The sequence below is a fragment of the Coturnix japonica genome, unplaced genomic scaffold (assembly GCF_054131305.1).
Source record: "Coturnix japonica strain WE unplaced genomic scaffold, WE-NBRP24 Scf061, whole genome shotgun sequence".
Classification (NCBI taxonomy): Eukaryota; Metazoa; Chordata; class Aves; order Galliformes; family Phasianidae; genus Coturnix; species Coturnix japonica.
Window position 1 is genome coordinate 595,333 of NW_028188964.1, and position 16,524 is coordinate 611,856.

General features: G+C 57.1%; 1 protein-coding gene, 2 long non-coding RNA genes and 1 pseudogene across 3 annotated transcripts; all 4 read right to left on the reverse strand.

Moving 5' to 3' along the window:
* Positions 1 to 5,729: 5,729 nt before the first annotated feature.
* Positions 5,730 to 6,182, reverse strand: LOC146751832 (uncharacterized). The gene is made up of 2 exons (XR_014941143.1): positions 6,092 to 6,182; positions 5,730 to 5,820 (listed from the first exon to the last, which is right to left on the reverse strand). It is a non-coding gene; the product is annotated as an uncharacterized LOC146751832 (long non-coding RNA).
* Positions 6,183 to 6,185: 3 nt separating this feature from the next.
* On the reverse strand, positions 6,186 to 8,150 carry LOC146751833 (uncharacterized). Its single transcript, XM_085533530.1, is given in 6 exon segments — positions 6,186 to 6,582; positions 6,585 to 6,702; positions 6,704 to 6,810; positions 6,813 to 6,873; positions 6,875 to 6,944; positions 6,946 to 8,150. Coding segments are annotated over 6 exon segments (942 nt in total). The 5' UTR covers positions 7,296 to 8,150; the 3' UTR covers positions 6,186 to 6,346.
* Positions 8,151 to 8,688: 538 nt separating this feature from the next.
* On the reverse strand, positions 8,689 to 10,641 carry LOC146751834 (uncharacterized). The gene is made up of 3 exons (XR_014941140.1): positions 10,557 to 10,641; positions 9,752 to 9,836; positions 8,689 to 9,195 (listed from the first exon to the last, which is right to left on the reverse strand). It is a non-coding gene; the product is annotated as an uncharacterized LOC146751834 (long non-coding RNA).
* A 6-nt stretch (positions 10,642 to 10,647) lies between these two features.
* Positions 10,648 to 12,132, reverse strand: LOC146751835 (uncharacterized; annotated as a pseudogene).
* Positions 12,133 to 16,524: the final 4,392 nt, after the last annotated feature.

Here is a 16,524-nt window from a genome sequence, read left to right on the forward strand (position 1 = left end):
CCATAACCCCATCCCACAGCCCCCAACCCCCCACCTCGATCACATCCCATATCGCCCCCATCCCCAGGTCCCCCCTCACCCCATCCCATACATCCCCCCCATAACCACTGCCCCCACCCTCCCATCCAGATCCCCATCTAGACCCACAACCCCAACCTAATCCCCAACCCCTGGACCCCTCCCAACTCCATCCCTCACCGCCCCCCCCAAAAATCCCTATTCCATGGCCCTGCAACCCCTCCCCATATCTTCACCCCCCCGTCCCATGACCCCATTCCCCTTTCCCCCGCCATGACCCTATCCCTTATCACCCCCACCCCTTGACCCCCAAAGACCCCATTCCAACCCCCACATGCCCAACCCGAGCACCCCACAGCCCCATTCCTCACCTCCCATCCCTACCCTTTACCCCCTCCCAGCCCCATATACCCCCTCCCTTGACCCCACTCCGTATCCGCCCTCCAAGCCTTTGCCCCCCCCCATCCCACTCACAACCCCCCCCCCATCCCCCACCTGACCCCCAATTCCCCCCTCCAACTCACCCTGTTCCAGAGATGCTGCTAATAGTCCTGTAGGAGAATGATCTGGAGGGGGAGTAGGTGGGAACAGTTTAGAGGTGGGGGAGTCACAGGGACCCCCCCACAGCGCCATGGCCCACTCCCACCCCCGCCTCCCCCCATGAATCCAACCCTCCACCCCAGACCCCACAACATTTCTCCATCCCCAACAGTAATACCCCCCCATAGCAATCCCCCACCCCATAACCCCCCCACCTGGCAATGGGGGCAGCAGCTCCCCTGCTTACAACACCCCACTATCCCCTCCAGACCCCCCCTCAGCCCCCCCATCTCTACCACAACCCCCACACTGCCCCCCCCCCCACCCCCGGGCTCTTTCCCAACCCACCATGTCCCCCCCCCACCTGGCACTGGGGGCAGCATTTCCCCAACATCCGGTACCTCCCCAGCAGGTATTGCCCCATGGCCCGGCTGATCCGTTCCTGCCGTTCCCTTCTCACTTCCAATTCTGACTGAAATTTCAGGACTAGCGTTTCACCCACTCTGCTATGGAAGGGGAAAAGGAAAAAAAAAAAAAGCTCTTTCTTCCCATGCTGTGTAGGTAGCCCAGCCTCCCCCCTTGCACTTGCCATACCTGAACATGGAAGGTCTGGGCGATCTCTCCGTCCACGTCATAAACAAACAGTCTGTCATGGTTTTGTAATTTTGCTCTCAGTATTCCACATCATAACATCATGTAAAGTATGGATACTTCTGTTGAATGTGCAGTCCACAGAAGAAGACTACATATCCCAGAGAACAACAGGGTTAATGATAAGTCACAGGACCAGGACTCTATATAATCTCGTTCCCAGGCTGGAGTGCCCTCCTTCTTCTCTCCAACTTCTCGGAGAGTGGGAAGCGTTCCAGCCGTGTCTCCTAGAGTTCACAGTCGGCCTCTCGGTTTTCGGGGACTCTCTCTCTTTGTTTCGTTCGATTTGCTCAATTATATTATATTGTGATATCTTGTATTTCGGTATCATATTTAGTAAAATAAGTTTTTCCTCCTTAGATTGTCGCTGTTTTATCCCACTCCCTTTTTCCCCCTCCTTTCCAGGCCCCGGGGGGGGGCCCACGGGGTGGCTTCCCCTGTCACGGGCATAGGTAAATCTAAGTAACCCGTGACACAGCCCCAGGAGAGTTTCTACTTCGTCCTCATCCACTCCCTCAAAGACAAGAGATGATGGCAGTCACACTTAGGCAGGCCGTGCCATAAAGAACACACTGAGGCCAAAGGTGGGAGCCCTTCCAACCCTCCCTGTGCTCTGGTAGGATTGGAGCACAACGGAGGGCGAACCTGAGTCAGGGCACGTGGAGCAATAGCTCCCAGCTGCTCGGCCACAAAGAGCAGCAGAGGCCTTTGGAGACATGGAACCAGCCGAGGGATTCGGTGCCCTCAGGCAGGATGCCGTGCTCTGCAGCAGCCCACCACTGAAATTTGGGAGCTCCCAACAGTATGGGATCGTATGGGGCTCTGTTGAGTGTCTACCGTGTGGCTCTATGGTGCTCTATGAGCTCTTGTGTGGCTCTATGGGGTCTTACAGGGCTCTATGCGGCAGTTATGGGGCTCTGTTGGGTGTCTGTAGGGCCCTTATGGGGCCCTGTTAGGTGTCTCTGGTGCGCCATGAGGCTCTTTGGATCTCTATGAGCTTCTTGTGCAGCTCTATGGGGTCTTATGGAGCATTATGGGGCTATCTGGGGTGTCTGTGGGGGCTCTATAGGGCTCTTCGGGGTGTCTGTGGGGGCTCTATAGGGCTCTTCGGGGTGTCTGTGGGGGTCTATGGGGTCTTATGTTGTGGTCATGGTGTTCTGTTGGTTATCTCTGGGGCTCTATAGGATTTCAATGGGCTCTTATGGGGCTCTATGGCAAAGCTTTTTCCTCGGAGGCCTCCAGAAGCAGCAGCAGGCAGAGACTTACCAAGATGGCAAAGTCTCTGGGGGCACTGCTGACATCCCCAGAGGGAGACACCGCCATGGAGACATGCCACATGGTGAAAGCCGTGGGCCAGATGTTCTCCGGCAGCTGGATGACAGCGTGGCCATGCGAACCTTGGAAAGCCCAGCAGTTGCCAACAGAAATATCAGGCTGAAATGAGAGAGATGCGTCCATCAGCGGTGAGGCAAAGAGTCGCCAGAGCTGGATGCTGGGCAAGGAGCACAGAATTTGTCTTCTGTGTGGGCTGCCGTGCTCCCCGTAATGGAACGCTACTCAAGGGACAGGAGGGGAATATGCAAAGGTTTGGACAACAGCTCTGGAGTCAACCGCCTTTCTCTGCTTGCCCAGAGCCGGCGGGGCAGCCCTCCCCAGCATCTGTCAGCCCAGCACCCTCCCAACGCTGGTGTCAGTGATGTGGGGAAGAGTGTGGGCTGAGCAGAGCAGCTGGGCCAAAGGAAATGGATGTGCAGCCAGAATGGGGTGAGGATGGGGGGAGGGAGAATGGGAGGGAAGGGTTGGGGGTAGGAAAGACTGGGGGAAGGATGGGGGGTAGGATGGAGGAAGGAATGGGGAGGATGGGGGGGAAGGATGGTGGAAGAAAGGGGGGGGAAGGATGGGGGGAAGAAGGATGGAAGGAAGGTTGGGGAGGGGGAAAGGATGGGGAGGGGGAAAGGATGGAGGGGGACAGGTCGGGGGAAGGAAGGGCTGGGGGATGGAGGGGGAGCCCTTATGGGGCTCTGTGGGGTGTCTGCGGGGGGAGGGGGCGAAAGCAAGGGGGGGAAGCCCACTGTCAGCACTTCTCCTGCCATACCTGCAAGAGGGTCTCAGAGGACTTTGCAGAGGAAAAGAGGGGAGAAAGCCGGCCTTTCCCACCGTAACTCTTGGTTGTCCTCTCCGCATCAACAGTGGCACCTGAAATAAAGATGGACAGACGTGCACTGGGACAGCCCAGAGACAAGCTGAAGGAGTGAATGCTCATTCCCCAAAGCTCTTGGCGGGGCTCTGGGGTGCAGAATCCCTCCTGCTGTGTATGGGAACTGCTGAGTCTGATGCGCTGATTGAGCACCTGGGGAAATGAGCCGGTCAGCCCTGGGAGCAGAGTTGAAGGGTTTTTAAATTCTCAGAGATGGGGGCTTTAGACGGGATGTGAGGAGGAAATTCTTGACCCCCAGTGGGCGGTGAGGCCCTGCAATGTGCTGCCCAGAGGAGCCATGGATGCCCCATTCCCAGAGGCGTTGGAGACCAGGTTGGATGGGGCCCTGAGCACCTTGATGCAAAGGGTGGCAGTCCTGTCAGTGGCAGGGAGTTGGACTGGGATGGTCTTAAGGTCCCTTCAGACCTCAGCCATCCTAAAGCTCTATGAGATAAGTGTGACAGGAAGCAGAGCTGGGCAGGTTTTGGGGAGTGCCAGGCGCAAAGCTGAGGGTAGTGAAGCTGTCTACATACCCAGGGATTTCAGAGCCCAGTTGGGCATCCAGTAGCTGTTTTCCACAACTCTCTCAATTCCATGCCGTGTCAACAGCAGAATTTCCTGGCAACAAACGGGGAATGGAGAGACAGCAGTGAGCAGAAAGACAGGAGATGGGTATGAGCAGGGAGTCCTACCCAAGAGCTAAGGGAAGGCACCCTGTCTTTCCAGAAATCTGGCAAGACCTTCCAGAAGGTGTGCCCTGATGAGCCACTGCACTCCAGAGACACAGCAAAGATCGACGTCTGGCAACAGACAAGGAATGGAGAGACAGCAGTGAGCACAAAGACAGGAGGGGGAAATGAAAGGGGAAGCGAGGGAGAGCCTTCTAGCCCCACATGCCCCTATAACCCACTCTATAGCCCCATACATTCCCTATAACACTGTATCCCACTACAATCCTCCTACTGCCCACCCACAGTCCCTTAGAGACACATATCCTCCTATAATCCACCCAGAGCACCCTACACCCCCCCCTTTAGAACCTTACAACTCCCCCACAGCCCTACAGAGCACCCCAGCCCCCTAGAGCTCCATGATCCCCTGGAGCCCCCCACAGCCCAGCATCAGCCCTCTAGCCCCTCCACAGTCATCTATATTCTCCCCAGAGCCCTCGCTGTCCCATATAGCCCTAGACCACATCAAAAGTCCCAGACAACTCTCTAGAATCCCATACCCCTCCTATGGCCACTAGGAAGCTCCCCATGGCCCCACATACACCTACATCTACCCCTGCACTCCCCCTAGCACCTTACAGCCCCATATCCTCCTACAAACCCCGCACAGCCCTATAGCCCTCTACAGCCCAAACAGTGCTCCCCAGAGCCCCACAGCTCTCCCGATAACCCCCTCACACCTTTCTACACTCCCACTTCACCTACCTACATCCCCATATCCCCCTACAGCCACCGGCAGACCCCACATTCCCCTCACAGCCACCCATTTCCTCCTATCCCTCGGGATCCCCACACAGCCCACTACAACCCCATCTCCCCCACTGTTCACCCCTACATCCATCCCACTGCCCCCCATAGCCCCACATTACCCTAGGCCCTCCCTACAGCCCCATAGGACCTACAGCCCCCCCACGGCCACACGTTACCCCACAGCCCCCTCAACTCCCCCATCCCCCCCACTCCTCCCCCACTGCCCCCTACACCCACAGCCCACCTCAGCTTCCTCTCCCCGGCCCCGGCCCGGCCCCGTTCTCCCGCACACCTCCGGCGCCGCCGTCCTCAGCACCGCTCCCGTCGTGCCGCGGTTCCGTCTCGGTGCTGCCCGGACAGCTCCGGCGCGCAGCGGCTGCAGCGGCGCTGCCGTGCGGGGCGGCCCGGGCTGCGGCAGCGGCTTCAGCCGAACGAAGGGAGAGCCGGGAGGCCCCGACACACAAGATGGCGGCCGCTCCCGCGCGCGGAGCCTCAGCCAATCGGAGCCGGCGGCGCTGCCGCTGACCAATGACACGGCGACACGCGTCGGCGGCGCAGCCGCTGACCAATGAGAGGCCGGCACGGGCGGGATGAGCAGCTGACCAACGATCCGTTAGCCCCTGCTGCTGCCATCTCCTCAGTGGGAGACCCCGTTCCTTCGTCGCTGGGTGGCAGCGATGTGGATGTGAGGACAGGCGGCTCCTCGGGCACGCTGGGCTCCACACGAGATGCTGCTGCCGCCATCTTGTCAGTGGGAGACCCCGCTTTTTCCCTTCTGGGTGGCAGCGATCCAGATGTGTTGTGGGAGGACTCCTCGGAAAGGCTGCTCTCGCCATGAGATGTTTCTGCTGCCATTTCCTTGGCTTGCTTCCCGCGCTCTCCCTGCTGCGGCAGTTGATGTTGCTGCAGCCCCTTCGCTGTGTCTGCTGCGCTCTGTGAGGAAAAGTTGGGGATGGGAGTTATAAGGGGAGGGGCACTGCTCACATTCCCTGTGAGCGCCCCCTCCCCCGACTCCATCCCATAACCCGTGTAAACCACCCCAAATGGCGGCCCCACTGCTGTGCCTGGGGGCAGGAGCACAGGAGAGGCCCCTTCCGTGGGGACAGAGCCCTGTCCCCTATCCCAGCACGCAGCCCCGAGCTGGGAGGGGTTACTGAGCTGAGTGCCAGGCGCAAAGCTGAGGGTAGTGAAGCTGTCTACATACCCAGGGATTTCAGAGCCCAGTTGGGCATCCAGTAGCTGTTTTCCACGACTTTCTCAATTGCATGCTGTGTCAGCTGCAGAATTTCCTGGCAACAAACAGGGAATGGAGAGACAGCAGTGAGCACAAAGACAGGAGATGGGTGTGGCCCAGCCAGGGGGAACTCATGGCTCTGCACAGAGCACTAATGCCGGGGGCGGGGGCCACACGGATGGTAAGGAGCCCAGCGCCTGGACCAGCAATGGTGGAGCTGAGATGTTACTGCTGCAGGGCCTGGCACGGTGGTGTGGTGCCAGGCCAGCTATGCTGCGGGCGGATCCACCTCCATGGGTTCATCAGGAGGTGGATCCACCTCCATGGGCTCATCAGGACCAGCCAGGGGGAACTCATGGCTCTGCACAGAGCACCCTGATCCCAGCTTTACCGTGCAGACAGCACCAGCAGCAGCTCTCAGTGTGGGGAGCAAAGTAGCTCCAAGACACAGGGGAGGCTGAGCCTGAGAGCCAGGTGTGGGGCAGGCGGCCAGAGCACAGAGCTGTCCCTGTAAAGGGCTGGAAGGAAACAGGAGGGAGCATTATCATTACCTCTCTCTTCAGACCGTGGATCCCATTTCTCCTCCAGGACATCAAACAATGATTCTACAATGAGCTCCTTCCTGACTGACAGCTGAGTACTTTTCAGGTTTGGTTCTGGCCAGACCAGTGAGTTCCTGAAGGCAAAGCAAAGCAGGTCTTGTTCAGCAATGTCCACCCCGCAGGTCGGAGTTCCAGTGCCACGAGGTGAAGGATTCCGGGGGGTTGTGCCCTTCTTTATCCCCCGGCCCCTTTTGTTCCTTTGCTTTGCCAAGGGCTGCCTTCACCATATAGATGGGAAAGGCTGGAGCCCTGGGCACAAGGTGAAGGCGTGCATAGAGCACACAGCCAGCCGAGGCCAAGCTACAGAGCCAGGTGCATGGCAAGGAAGTGTTCTTACCCCAGAGACGGGAGCTCATGCACAGGTCCTCCTGACACCACCTGGAAGAAAAAAGCATTTGATGGGAGGAAGCACCAGGAGCACGGCCAGAGCTTCCAAAGGAGCTTCCCAGGGAGCCGCTGGCAGAATTTCCTGCTGCTTCCCAGCACTTTGCAGAGGACCGCTGCCCAAAGTTGGGCCCTTCAGCCCTCCACGTGCTGCAGAGCATTTGCTGCTTCTCCGTTTGCTCTCCCATCCCCTCCAGACTCCACAGTGTCACGGACGGGCCAAAGGCCCCTTCTTCCCATGTGCTGTTGCCTTCAGCCTGAGCTCCGTGCTGGGCACTGGGAAGATGCTGCCACACCAAAGCCCGTCCTGCTGCCAAGGCAGCCCCCAGCCTGGCTCAGGAGCCCACGGAGTCTCAGCAGCGATGGGCCCGTGGCCAAACTCCTCCTGTCCCCACGGAGGCTGAAGGGCAGAGCTTTGTCTTCTGCCGCACGCTGTGGCACTGACCTGCAGGACATTTCCCCAGGCTCCCAATATCCAGAGGAAGGCTCCAGCTGTGGGAGACATCAGTCAGGAGAGACCATTAGTTTGCCAGAGTGCTCGGAGCCCTGCAGCCCATTTCCCTGACAGCTTGCAGGCATCTGTGCCTCCAGGTGTGTTCTCCTTTACAGCTCTAAGCCTTCCTTTGTGCCATAAATGTTCATGGACTCGTGGTCTCTTTTTTGGCCTCCCTCTGTGCATCAGGCCCTCAAAACCTCAGTGCTTCCAGTCCAGCCCTTTAGTACCTCGGCTCCAGGCCTACCCTTAAGCTTCAAGGACTTTAGGCTCTACAGGGCTGTTAAGGCCTCTCAGCCTCCTTTTTTTGGCTGTGTCCGATAGAACCACCACTGCCCTTGATGCTCTGTCCCATAACCCCCACAGCTTAGCCCCGTAAGCTATGCACCATAAGCTTCTGCTTTGCCTACAAGCTATGGCCTCCAATGTTCCCCATGGGGCTCTACACAACATGGCCAGGGACAGAAATGGGGCTGTTTCTGCCCTTCTTATCACCCGGCCCCTCCCACCGTCTGTCAGGGGCAGTAACCCACAGGACCCATAGAGAACCAAAAGAACATCATAGAGAGTCATAGAGCCACATAAGAACGACAGGGAGCAATAGAGACCCACGGGGAGCCAACGGGAACAAATACAGACCCATATGGGAGCTATACTAACACACTCACACATGTACCTGCAGGGACCCATATTAGTGCATAGGGGAACATACTGCCCTGTAGCAACCAGCTGTGCCCCACAGCCAGTTACGATGATGTTCAGTCACCATGGATCAAGGTTCACGGCACTGTGGGATGGCCTGAGTGGCCAACTCACACTCTTGGCCACCCTCCATCTCCCGTGGCTCCCACACCAACCCCACAGCACCACCCACACTAAGCCCTGTCCCACAAATGCAGCTGCTGCCACTCAACAATTCTTATTGGCTGAAAGCAGGAGAGTTGAGAGATCCAAAGGGGTTGTGAGATCAGAGGTTGGGGCTGGAAGGCAGAGCATCTGCAGCTTTCGTTCCTCACTGAGTCCTTTCTATTGGGAAAGGAGATGGAGGGAGGTGAGAAGATGGAGGGCAGGGATGTGGGGTAGGAACCCACCTTGATGCTGATGTCACGGCTCCGTGCCTGCAGCTTGTTACCTGGGACTCAGCCGTGTCAGCACGTTCCTCTGCCTCATCCAGCATGTGCTGTGCCCTGGGGAACTTGGCCAAGTTGGCCTGCTTGTCCTGTGGCTTAGCCCTGGTCCCCACCCCAGTCCCCCCCCCAAACACCCACCCAACTCATCCCCGCAGCTCCTCCCTCCCCCCAACCAGCCTCGAGGCGGGCAGAAAGTCATCGACATCTCTTCATTGAATGATCAATCCCTAATTAAAACCCTCTGGTAGACATCAGAGTTTAGGGGTTTTTAGGGTTTATTAGGGTTTTTTATGGTTTTTAGGTTTTTTTAGGGGTTTTTAGGGTTTATTAGGGATTTTTAGGGGTTTCTAGGTGTTTTTAGGGGTTGCTGTGGATTTCGAATCGGTACACGCAGGTGTATTCCGCGTTCCCCCAGTTGCTGCGTACATCCATTTTAATCCTTTTGTAGGACTGAAGGGGCTTCTCCTGCCAATGCAAAGAGGAGAGGCTTCGTTATGGGCCAGAGGGGGACCAGTGCCCCATAGTGCCCCATAGCTCCCACTGTTCTCCCCATAGATCCCAAAGCATCCCATAGATCTCATAGTGCCCCATAGCTCCCACTGTTCACCCCATAGATATGGGTAAACCTAATACACAGTCAATGATTTCCTGGAATTCTGATCCATATTCAATAGTTGTTTAGCATGCAGACCCCTCTCTTGTTATCACTGATCTTATCAGTGTGGGAATCAAATGTTGTTTGTGCCTTTAGAACAAGAGAAGAATCTTTTCTTTCAAGGTCTCAGTATATAAGTGAAGTAGTTTGTAGTTATTTCAAGGTCTCAGTATACAAGTGAAGCAGTAGCAGAGGAGAGGCTTTGTTATGGGCATGGGAAGAGCCCCGGCACAACAAGTGCTTCCAAAGGCTTGCAAAAGGGACCCCACGGGAGTCGGCCATGTTGGAGAGCAGAGGGTGGGCAGGAAAGCTCTTTCTTCCCATGACTTGCAGGCAGCCCAGCCTCCCCCCTTGCACTTGCCATACCTGAACGTGGAAGGTCTGCGCAATATCTCTGTCCACGTCATAAACATACAGTCCCAGGAGTTTCCCTTTCGTCCTCATCCACTCCCTCAAAGACAAGAGATGATGGCGGTCACACTTAGGCAGGCCGTGCCATAAAGAATACACTGAGGCCAAAGGTGGGAGCCCTTCCAACCCTCCCTGTGCTCTGGTAGGATTGGAGCACAACGGAGGGTGAACCTGAGTCAGGGCACGTGGAGCAATTGCTCCCAGCTGCTCGGCCACAAAGAGCAGCAGAGGCCTTTGGAGACATGGAACCAGCCGAGGGATTTGGTGCCCTCAGGCAGGATGCCGTGCTCTGCAGCAGCCCACCACTGAAATTTGGGAGCTCCCAACTGTATGGGGTTGTATGGGGCTCTGTTGGGTGTCTACCATGTGGCTCTATGGTGCTCTATGAGCTCTTGTGTGGCTCTATGGGGTCTTACAGGGCTCTATGTGGCAGTTATGGGGCTCTGTTGGGTGTCTGTAGGGCCCTTATGGGGCCCTGTTGGGTGTCTATGGTGCGCCATGAGGCTCTTTGGATCTCTATGAGCTTCTTGTGCAGCTCTATGGGGTCTTATGGAGCATTATGGGGCTCTCTGGGGTGTCTGTGGGGGCTCTATAGGGCTTTTTGGGGTGTCTGTGGTGGTCTATGGGGTCTTATGTTTTGGTTATGGTGTTCTGTTGGTTGTCTCTGGGGCTCTATAGGATTTCAATGGGCTCTTATGGGGCTCTATGGCAAAGCTTTTTCCTCGGGGGCCTCCAGAAGCAGCAGCAGGCAGAGACTTACCAAGATGGCAAAGTCTCGGGGGCACTGCTGACACCCCCAGAGGGAGACACCGCCTTGGAGACGTGCCACAGGGCCACAGGCTGTGGGCCAGATGTTCTCCGGCAGCTGGATGACAACATGGCCCTGCGAACTTTGGAATGCCCAGCAGTTTCCAACAGAAATATCAGGCTGAAATGAGAGAGATGCGTCCATCAGCGGTGAGGCAAAGAGTCGCCAGAGCTGGATGCTGGGCAAGGAGCTTGCAGTTTTGCAATGGCCAAGTTGAGCACAGTGAGCACAAAGACAGGAGATGGGTGTGAGCAGGGAGTCCTACCCAAGAACTGCACTCCAGAGACACAGCAAAGATGGACTTTGGGCTCTGCCTGATCCCAGTATTGCCAGCCCTGTGTCTGCTGTAGAACAGCCTTGACAGGCAGTCAGATCGTGCCCTGAGCCAGCCAGGCTCTGCAGAGCTCCAGTTGCAGCTGGTCTGGAGAACGGCCCTTCCAGCTAAGAAGTCTGAAGCACAAGTCTCTTGGCAGGGGCCGCATCCAGCCTCCAAGCCAAGCCCAGCAGGCTTCTGGCTGGGGCCCAGCCAGGGGGAATTCATGGCTCTGCACAGAGCACCCTGATCCCAGGTTTACCGTGCAGCCAGCACCAGCAGCAGCTCTCAGTGTGGGGAGCAAAGTAGCTCCAAGCCACAGGGGAGGCTGAGCCTGAGAGCCAGGTGTGGGGCAGGCGGCCAGAGCACAGAGGTGTCCCTGTAAAGGGCTGGAAGGAAACAGGAGGGAGCATTATCATTACCTCTCTCTTCAGACCGTGGATCCCATTCTCCTCCAGGACATCAAACAATGATTCTACAATGAGCTCCTTCCTGACTGACAGCTGAGTACTTTTCAGGTTTGGTTCTGGCCAGACCAGTGAGTTCCTGAAGGCAAAGCAAAGCAAGTCTTGTTCAGCAATGTCCACCCCGCAGGTCAGAGTTTCAGTGCCACGAGGTGAAGGATTCCGGGGGGTTGTACCCTTCCTTATCCCCCGGCCCCTTTTGTTCCTTTGCTTTGCCAAGGGCTGCCTTCACCATATAGATGGGAAAGGCTGGAGCCCTGGGCACAAGGTGAAGGCGTGCATGGAGCACACAGCCAGCCGAGGCCAAGCTACAGAGCCAGGTGCATGGCAAGGAAGTGTTCTTACCCCAGAGACAGGAGCTCATGCACAGGTCCTGCTGACACCACCTGGAAGAGAAAAGCATTTGATGGGAGGAAGCACCAGGAGCACGGCCAGAGCTTCCAAAGGAGCTTCCCAGGGAGCCGCTGGCAGAATTTCCTGCTGCTTCCCAGCACTTTGCAGAGGACCGCTGCCCAAAGTTGGGCCCTTCAGCCCTCCACGTGCTGCAGAGCATCTGCTGCTTCTCCGCTTGCTTTCCCATCCCTCCAGACGCCACAGTGTCACGGACGAGCCAAAGGCCCCTTCTTCCCATGTGCTGTTGCCTTCAGCCTGAGCTCCGTGCTGGGCACTGGGAAGATGCTGCCACACCAAAGCCCGTCCTGCTGCCAAGGCAGCCCCCAGCCTGGCTCAGGAGCCCACAGAGTCTCAGCAGCGATGGGCCCGTGGCCAAACTCCTCCTGTCCCCACGGAGGCTGAAGGGCAGAGCTTTGTCTTCTGCCGCACGCTGTGGCACTGACCTGCAGGACATTTCCCCAGGCTCCCAATATCCAGAGGAAGGCTCCAGCTGTGGGAGATATCAGTCAGGAGAGACCATTAGTTTGCCAGAGTGCTCGGAGCCCTGCAGCCCATTTCCCTCCTCCCAACCCAGTGGGGACATGCTGTGTGGGACAGTCCCGCTCCTTGGCTGTGCTGGGATGGCTTTGGGTGGGGAACACTCACCAGAAAGGACCGCTAGAAGCAGGACGGGAGTCCCTCTTCCCCTCTCTTGAGCGACACGTTGCCTAAGGGAGAGATCAGATGGTGGTTATCACAGCCCAGCGTGGGGACACGGTCTCCTGGGATCCTTTTAGCAGACAGCTGCCACCGGGTTCCTCTGCCCAGCAGAGTTGTGAGTCCCAGGGGGCCCTTTAGCAAGAGCTGGCCAGTGCCACAGCACCCATGGGACGCATGAGAGTGAGGGGCTCTGCTGTGCTAAGGTGGGCAGCGGCCTGGCCCCGTTCTGGCCCTCCCGAGAGCAGGAACAGGGCTGTGCCCACGGAAAGGGAGTTTGGCTGCCTGACTGGAGAAAGCCCGGCAGCACACAGTGATTCTGGCTTCCCCTCCCCACATTCTGGGCCTGCTGCACCCACCTGCCCAGCTGGGCTGGCATTTTGGCTCCTTCACTCCTCGCACAGACACAGAGAACGGCTTGCTCTCCTCCCAGGAACACAAGCACCTCTCCACTCGCCTGCTCTGCACTCCTCGCGGGACTGCAGTGCTGCACAGTTCCCCATGGGGCTCTACACAACACAGCCAGGGACAGAAATGGGGCTGTTTCTGCCCTTCTTATCACCCGGCCCCTCCCACCGTCTGTCAGGGGCAGTAACCCACAGGAACCATAGAGAACCAAAAGAACATCATAGAGAGTCATAGAGCCACATAAGAACGACAGGGAGCAATAGAGACCCACGGGGAGCCAAGGGGAACAAATACAGACCCATATGGGACCTGAGGTCGCCCTCTTAACGGTTTCACGCCCTCTTGAACTCTCTCTTCAAAGTTCTTTTCAAATTTCCCCTACGGTACTTGTTGGCTATCGGTCTCATGCCGGTATTTAGCCTTAGATGGAGTTTACCACCCGCTTTGGGCTGCATTTCCAAGCAACCCGACTCCGAGAAGCTATACTGACACACTCACACATGTACCTGCAGGGACCCATAGAAGTGCATAGGGGAACATACTGTCCTGTAGCAACCAACTGTGCCCCACAGCCAGTTACGATGATGTTCAGTCACCATGGATCAAGGTTCACGGCACTGTGGGATGGCCTGAGTGGCCAACTCACACTCTTGGCCACCCTCCATCTCCCGTGGCTCCCACACCAACCCCACAGCACCACCCACACTAAGCCCTGTCCCACAAATGCAGCTGCTGCCGCTCAACAATTCTTATTGGCTGAAAGCAGGAGAGTTGAGAGATCCAAAGGGGTTGTGAGATCAGAGGTTGGGGCTGGAAGGCAGAGCATCTGCAGCTTTCGTTCCTCACTGAGTCCTTTCTATTGGGAAAGGAGATGGAGGGAGGTGAGAAGATGGAGGGCAGGGATGTGGGGTAGGAACCCACCTTGATGCTGATGTCACGGCTCCGTGCCTGCAGCTTGTTACCTGGGACTCAGCCGTGTCAGCACGTTCCTCTGCCTCATCCAGCATGTGCTGTGCCCTGGGGAACTTGGCCAAGTTGGCCTGCTTGTCCTGTGGCTTAGCCCCGGCCCCCACCCCGGTCTCCCCCCAAACACCCACCCAACTCATCCCCGCAGCTCCTCCCTCCCCCCAACCAGCCTCGAGGTGGGCAGAAAGTTATCGACATCTCTTCATTGAATGATCAATCCCTAATTAAAATCCTCTAATAGACATCAGAGTTTAGGGGTTTTTAGGGTTTATTAGGGTTTTTAATGGTTTTTAGGTTTTTTTAGGGGTTTTTAGGGTTTATTAGAGCTTTTTAGGGATTTTAGGTGTTTTTAGAGGTTTTTAGGCGTTGCCGTGGATTTCCACTCGGTACACGGAGGTGTATTCCGCGTACCCCCAGTTGCTCCACACATCCAGTTTAATCCTTTGGTAGGATTGAAGGGGCTTCTCCTGCCAATGCAAAGAGGAGAGGCTTTGTTATGGGCTCCGTTAGGGGCCGGAGGGCTTATTAAGGGTTCATCAGGAGGTGGATCCACCTCCATGGGCTCCACGGAGGGGGTCACACGTCTGGTCCAGCCGTGACGGGAACGGGCTCTCTTGCCTGTCTGCCGCCTGATGGTCCTGGCAGGCCCCCTCCTCCTCCTCTTCGACCCTGCCGTCCCCAGCTACATCTTCCCACCTAAATCCTGGGAATCCTCCAGCCTCGCTCTCTTAGCTCCCCACATGGCTGTTAATGGCCAGAGCTCTCAGAGGTGAGTGCGTTGCGTGGGGCAGTAGTGACCAAGGTGACTGCTGTGACATGGCCAGGGTTCTAACATGGTGGCCGCACTGCTGGCACTGCTGGCACTGGCGTTCCACATGGCATGAGGAGGGGGCTGTAGGACAGGGCATGGCACGGGAGCCAGAAGACACTGGTCCTTGGGTTAAAATGGGAGGGGGACTGCGCACATTCCCTTTGTGTCCCCCCCCCCCCCCGACTCCATCCCATAACCCGTGTAAACCACCCCAACACCATCCCATAACCCATCCCAACCCCAAACCCATCCCATAACCTCTAGAACCCCTGCCAGCACATGGGGTCCCAGACAGGCTAAAAGCCAGCTGGCAAGGAAGGCCCGAAGGAGAAAGCCGTCTGGTCGGATGGTTGCGGGGTGCCTGCCAGGCCAAAGGCCGGCTTGGGGATCCCTGCCAGGCCAGAAGCCTGCAGGCCTGGGAAGCCCTGCCAGGCCAAGAGCCTGCCACCGGCCGGCAAAAACTGGAAGGCCAAAAGCTGGCTGGCCAGCCTGGGGAGTCCTACCAGGCCAACATCCAGCCTGCCCGGGGCTCACTGCCAGGCAACAAAATGGCTGACTGACCTGCTGGGCCTGTGAGGCCAAAAGCCGGCCACGCAGTCAGGGGGGACCTTGCCAGGCCTGAAGCTGGTAATGCAGTTAGATGGGCACTGCCAGGCTAAAAGCCAGCTGTCTGCTCTGGGGGGCACTGCCAGCTCAAATGCCTGCAGGCCAGGGAAGCCCTTCAAGGACAAAAGCCTGCAGACTGGGGTCCCTGCCAGGCTAGAAGCCGGCTGTCCGGCCTGTGGGGCCTGGCTTACCTTGCATTCCCTTGTCATAGTGAGTGAAATAAGTTTGCCTCCTTAGATGGTTGCTGCTGCTCTCTTGGTTTCCTTGTGCCCAGCTCCCATCTCCCTGCCCCTTTCCCTTTTCCCTGGTGGCAAATTCTCATCTTTTGTTGGCTCTGTGCTCCTCCCCTGGCTTTCTGCAAGGCTGCCATTTGCTGGAAGGCTGCTTCCATCAGCTTCTGACAGAAAGGAGACAAGAAATGCATGAAGAGCATCTCTTTGGAGGAGGATCTGAGCACAGCCAACCACAAGCTTCTGGTCAAGAGCAGTTTCTTCAGTTTACCGTTCCACTGCTACAGTGTTGTGCCACTTCTGCAGTGTCCTTTCCTCTCTCCTCCATCCCACACCCTGCCCTTCCCTTCACGCGGCCCTATTTAGAGGCAGGTACCCACACCACAGCTCACAAGAGCTTCCTACCCACAGAGGCTTTCTCTTGCTTGGCCTCCACGCCTCACCTTGGCCTCAAGACTACTAAGCTGCAAGGCCTCTTGGCCAGGCTCTCAGCCTCCCTCCAGGCTGTTTTACCTTAAGGCCTCTAAGCCTCCTGGGCAACCTCTAAGCCTTTAGGCCTCCCCCTATGCCTCTAGGACAGCTTACAGGCATCTGTGCCTCCAGGTGTGTTCTCCATTACAGCTCAAAGCCTCCCTTTGTGCCACAAATGTTCATGGACTCGTGGTCTCTTTTTTGGCCTCCCTCTGTGCATCAGGCCCTCAAAACCTCAGTGCTTCCAGTCCAGCCCTTTAGTACCACAGTTCACGGCACTGTGGGATGGCCTGAGTGGCCAACTCACACTCTTGGCCACCCTCCATCTCCCGTGGCTCCCACACCAACCCCACAGCACCACCCACACTAAGCCCTGTCCCACAAATGCAGCTGCTGCCGCTCAACAACTCTTATTGGCTGAAAGCAGGAGAGTTGAGAGATCCAAAGGGGTTGTGAGATCAGAGGTTGGGGCTGGAAGGCAGAGCATCTGCAGCTTTCGTTCCTCACTGAGTCCTTTCTATTGGGAAAGGAGATGGAGGGAGGTGAGAAGATGGAGGGCAGG